The sequence below is a fragment of the Pongo pygmaeus genome, chromosome 19 (assembly GCF_028885625.2).
Source record: "Pongo pygmaeus isolate AG05252 chromosome 19, NHGRI_mPonPyg2-v2.0_pri, whole genome shotgun sequence".
Lineage (NCBI taxonomy): Eukaryota > Metazoa > Chordata > Mammalia > Primates > Hominidae > Pongo > Pongo pygmaeus.
In genome coordinates this window covers 20,275,157-20,280,626 of record NC_072392.2, presented here as the reverse complement: position 1 = coordinate 20,280,626, position 5,470 = coordinate 20,275,157, and the positions used below count along the sequence as shown (strand labels likewise).

Here is a 5,470-nt window from a genome sequence, read left to right as displayed (position 1 = left end):
GCAGCCCGGCGGCCGATCTGGCCAACAGGCCTTTTTACAGAAACTGAGGTCCAGAGAGGACATGGACACCCCCAGCCCGGTCAGAGTCACACGGGGCTCAGTGGACGGCCCTGGACTGAACGTGGGCTCCTAACTGCCTCCGGCCACTTTGCACAAACTGGGATGGCCCAGGTGCCCCAGCAAGGGTACCCAGCAAGGGTAGCTCCGGGGCTTCCTGGCTGGTTGCTTTCCATTGGCTGCCAGCTGTGTGACACCACAGGGCGGAGTCTGTGGAGGCCCCACCCACCTCCTCTTGTCAATGGCCCCATCTGCCAGGAAGGTTGAGGACTCCCAGGTTTCACCCACTGGAGGCTCAACCTGAGGAACCCTGGCCATGGTGGGTGGGTTCACCCTGGGCTGACCACCCACTGGGCCTGCCTGCCCCTCCCTCAAAAGGCCCCTGGAGTTGTTCGGGCTGTTGGGAGGTGGCTCAGCCTCGAAGGACAGACTGCACACCTGTTGACCTAAACTCACTGGACAGACTCCAGGTGGACACCAACTCCTCAACAGCCCCATGACTTCAGCTCCACCTGGGGCACCCAGCACCCCCACCCCACCACAGGGCTAGAGGCCCTGAGACCCTGAAAAAGGGGCGGGCAGTAGGGAAGGTGGAGGCACACTCCTCTTCTGTTGGACAGGTGAGCCCTAAGGGCAAGCCCTGGGCCCAGCCACGCAGAGACCCTGGCTGCCCTGGCTCTTGTTTGTTTAGGCCCAGGTTCTGCCCAGACCAGGGCCCAGGAGAGCTCTCAGGAGGCTGAGAAACCTCCAGTGCAGACAGAAAGTTGGGGCCAGAGCTGGGTTTTAGACATCCTACAGGATCCCACATGGGACAGCTACCTAGGTGGGGCATGGCCCCTACCCGAGAACAGGAGGGTCCTCCAGAGAATGTGCCACCATCAGGGATATGAGCAGGGCCTGCCCAGAGCCTGGGCACCTTTGGGAGAGGGAAAAGTGAGGTGGGACTTGGAAAGGCTTTGAACGCCAGGCTGCTGGTTGAGGGATGGTTGGCAGGGAGGGAGGGCGAAGAGGCTCCCTCTGGCATTTGGGAGCCGGTGGGTGGAGGGAGGAGCCCCTGGAGGTGGTTGCAGTCCCTTAATGGGGGGCCTTGCTCTGGGCATGCGGGGCTCTCCCTCCATCCAGAGCTGGCCCAAGACCCTTAGAGCCCTGAGTGCTGGCAAATCTCACTGCTCCTGACCCAGCCGTGTATTCAAAACGAAAACAGTAAAACCAACATCAGGATGTCCATCAGAAATCGAATTTTCCTTCCAATGCTGACTGCTTTGGTGCTGTTTTTGAAATGTTGCATTCTTTTCTCCCATTTCCCCCCTAATTTTTCAGGGCTCCTGCTTTGCCGGCTTGGCCAGTTCTTGGGCACCGAGCTGCTGTGCAGCTGTGAGGGGAATCTGCCCCTCTTGGGGCCTCGGGATCCCCATGAGGGAAATGGGTGAACCTGAGGACTCGGAGCTCCCGCCTTTCTGTCCAGGATGGCAGTGTCAGGCGAAGTAGGCATAAAAGAATATGTTGACACACATGAGGAGGATGGCATTGAAGCCACAGACACGGGCCCAGAAGGCGTGTTTCTGGGGTGTTTGGCCATCACCTGGAGGGGGTTGCAGAGGGAGAGGGACAGATGAAGGACACAAGGTTACACCTGGTGCCCTTGCCTCCAGCCCAGGGTCAAGGTGGAGGAGTGCCTAGGGTCACCCACTTACCTGCTTTTGTTCCCAAGGGCAGATCCTGAGCCAGGGTCCACCAGGTAAGGTTCTCAATCTGTAAGAAATGAGTGAGGATAGTGATGGGGGTGGGGGTGGCAGGGTGGGGGTGACCCAGACAGGATCAAAGGTTGGGGATGGCAAGATGGCAGCCGAGTTCAAAAAGGGACGGGGCTAGGAAGTCCAGGGCTAGAAAATTCTGAGTCAGAGTGGGTCGGGGATGAGAATGAGACCAGAGTAAAAATTGTTAGGGGTCAGGGTCAGGGGTCAGGGCTGGCTCACCTGGACACCCTGTGGGGGTGGGGTCAGCAGGCTTCCAGCCACAACAACAGCACCACTGAGTGCAAAGAGGGCGAGAGCGAAGTGCAGGTAGTGGATGCTCCCCAGGACGGCCGGCCGCGTGTCTGGCTCTCCGCAGGGTGGGGCTGGGTTCAGGAATTCCAGGACCAGCCTCGTGGCCCCCACCGCCAGCCCTGCTAGCAGGCCCCAGAAGGCCCCCTGGGGAGGGGGGAGGCAGGGCATGTGGGGCTACGGGAGGAGGACCAAGGCTCCCCCCACAGGCAGCAGGGAAGAGCAAATTGTGGCACGTCCCCAGGGAGAGCAGACCACCGAGTCCTGTCCCCCGACACCCACCTGCTCATTGGCACGTTGCCAGAAGACGCCCAGGACAAAGACTGCAGTCACTGGTGGGGCCAGGGAGCTGGTCACTGACTGCATGTAGATGAAGAGTTGCCCACTGTTGGAGTCCTGCAGGACAGGGATCCAGGCCACACTCACGCCGATGAGTGCCACTATGACCAGCCTGTGGGCGAGTGGAAGGCAGGCAGCGGTCATCCTGGGAGGCTCTTCTTCAGCCCTCTCCCACCTCCCCTGGTCACTAAGACTTGCTCTCTAATCTTTCCCCTGCTATCCCAGCTCCAGCCTCCTCCCTGGCCTCTGGTCCATGCCACCAGTGACCTGGCCAGTCCTGCCCTGCTCCAAACCCTTTGGTGGTTCCCTGGATCCTGCAGGTGCAGCTCCTGACTCTAAGTGCTGTCTGCTCCTTCCCTGCCCTGGGGTCTCTGCGGAGCCAGCCCTTGGAGCTCCGCCATGGAGCTCCCTCTTGTCTCTCCTTCAAAGCACCTGTCCCAGTCACTACATGCACATTTACCTGGATGTCTACTTGTTTACTGCCTGTCTTCCCCTCCCGATGGAAGCACCAGGAGAGCAGGAGCCTCATCTCTTTAGTTCATTGCTGTGTCTCCCAACATATAGTAGGTGCTTACTAAGCATTTGGTGAGTGCATGAATGACCGCTGCCCCCCGATCTGGGCCAGACTGACTTCCTGTTGGTTCTTTGAAGACACTAGGATTTTTCACACTGGCCGGCCTTTGCAGGAGCTGGGACCTCTGGCTGGCACATCCCCACCCTGACAGCCTTGTGCCGTACATCCTTCACAGGGCAACCTCCTTACTAAGGATGCAAGGTTTGGAGCCAGAGGTGTGGGTTGGGGTTAGAGCCCATACTCCCCAGCTGTGAAGCCGGAGCCCTGCTGGGCCAGCATGAGCCCATCCCCTCCTGTCCCCTGCGTGTCAGCTCCTGCCTGCCTCTCCCTTAGGCCAAGAGCCCCTCCACAACAGGCACATGCTACACTTGTTCATCCAACAAACCACTGGCGAGGTGCTCACCTGTGTAGGACACTACCCTAGGATCCCCAACTGGGCAATGAGTGGTACCTGGTGCCTGCCCAGCACTCAGAGTCCAGCAAAGAAAACAGATGAGCCTCTTACCTACACTCAGGGCTGGGCTGGAGCAGCTCAGAGGAAACATCAATCTAGGAGGGCTTTCAGGAGGAGGCACCCCCTCCCCGAGCCTTGAGGGGCATGGGACCCAGCTAAGGGGATGAAGCTGGGGCAAGGCATCCATCTGCTCCTCCCTGGCTGAGCACCTCACCCCTGTGTCCTGGGTCAGTTGGCATTCCTCACCCCCAAGGTGAGTGGTGGGTGACCCGCTAGAACCCTGGCTGTGGTGGCAGGGGTGACAGAGGCTATGTGTTCAACTAGGGTGGGTCCTCTCAGCGCCTGTCCGCCTTCCTCCCTCCCTTTCTTCCCTTCTAGGCCTGAGGGAGAGGGTGGAGGAAGGAGGTGCCACCTTGATTAAGGCTAATTAACCCCTAGCCAGGCAGGCAGGCGGGCGCTGCCCTCATCAAAGGCCCAGGCGGGCCTCCATTAACACCCGCCCACCCCGCCCTCTGCACACAGCTCTCCCGCCCAACACCAGACTCTGCATCTCTGTGCCAGGGCCGGGGCCACTCCAGCCAGGCCCTTGCTTTCTTACCCAGCCTTCTTACCTGGCTGCCAGAGGACCCCCAAACCCAGAAGGAGCCAGGCTTCTTCTGCCTGGAATGCCACTCCCTCCCATGCCACCATCAGGATGGACAGTGCCCTCCAGCATCTCCCTGGGCTGCAGCCACAGTTATTGTGGAACATCTCAAGGAGGGGTGTCTGAGATCTCTCCGAGTCCTGCACGGGGTTTCCGAGAGGCTGTGGGCCCCATTTGTGGACTGAACAGCCGGGAACACAGACAGAGGAGAGTCGGGGGGGGGGCAGTGGTGGAACAGTGGACTGGGATATGGGGGCTTGGGGCAGGCAAACGGGGGGGCAGGTCATCGCTGTCCCCCAGCCTGTGACGGCTCCTCCAGCCTCTGATCAGCTGGACAGAGTCATCACAGTCACTGGCACGGTCCCGCACCCGGCCCTGCGATGGCCTCCTCTCCAGGCCTCCGGGCTGTTGGTCTTCTCTCTGTAAGCCTCGCCTCTCCCTGACCGAGACTGTTGTCAGGCCATTCACCCTACCAGAGATCCATGACCCACGAGGCTGAGGAGATACCGCTCCAATAGTGGTGTTTAGGGCAGGAGGAAGCTGAGACGGCTTTGAGGGGCTGGGGGTACTGAGAGTATCCCAGTGCTGTAAGAGGGAGGGGAAGTTGAGCTGGCCAGCCTGACACCTGGCACGGGGCCCTTTCTGCTCTATCCAGCTGGCAGCTGAGAGAACTGGGGCCCAGAGAGGGTGAGCAACCTGCTCTGCCCCACGCAGCCTTGTGCCCTGCACCTCAGGGAGGCCGACTGCCAGGCTTGCAGGGCTGGGGGCGGGGGCTGACTTGGCAGAAGAGGTGGGAAGGAGGGTCAAGGGCATGGGCAAGCTGGGTGAGCTGGCGCAGCAGGAGGCCAGGTCAAGACTTTGGTTGCAGGTGGGAGTCTGGGTGAGGAGGCCAGGAAGTAGTGGGCAGGCGACATGAGGGCCACTGGGCAGGTACAGGGGCTACCAGTGTCACACACTGGGTGGCAGGAGGGCATCCAGGTCCCAGGGCCCGGGATGCTGGAGCATGGAGGGGCTTAGAGCAAGGTCTGGCCGCCGAGGAGACGCATGGTCAGAGAGGGGCAGGGTCTTCCCCAGGCCACACAGCTTCTGAGGAGAGGCAGGGGAGCCAGAGGGGGAGAAGTGCTCAAGGGGCCAAGTGCCCAGGACACAGGGACATGGAAGTGTCCTGCCCAGTGAGAGGTGGGAGGCTCCTTGTTTTGGAGAATCCTATGAGCCCGTGGATGAGCTCACTCGCACCCGCCTCTGGCGTGTCCCAACAGGGCCCTTCCAACAGAAGCCTGACTGTTTTGCATCCCCGGGACAGCTGCCTGGAGCTCTGGAGGAGACCCCACCCCCAGGATGGGTGCCCTGGGCTCCTG

The 5,470-nt window shown here is 60.7% G+C and overlaps 1 protein-coding gene across 4 annotated transcripts in view; it reads right to left on the bottom strand.

The window, feature by feature from the left end:
• Positions 1 to 1,532: 1,532 nt before the first annotated feature.
• SLC5A10 (solute carrier family 5 member 10) overlaps positions 1,533 to 5,470 on the bottom strand; it is a 69,123-nt gene continuing 65,185 nt past the window's right edge. For all 4 annotated transcript variants that reach the window (XM_054458432.2, XM_054458433.2, XM_054458434.2 and 1 more), the window contains 4 exons: positions 2,385 to 2,553; positions 2,034 to 2,249; positions 1,752 to 1,809; positions 1,533 to 1,639 (listed from right to left, as the gene is read on the bottom strand). In XM_054458432.2, the coding sequence (XP_054314407.2) occupies positions 1,533 to 1,639; positions 1,752 to 1,809; positions 2,034 to 2,249; positions 2,385 to 2,553 (550 nt within the window). The remainder of the gene's footprint in view (positions 1,640 to 1,751; positions 1,810 to 2,033; positions 2,250 to 2,384; positions 2,554 to 5,470) is intronic.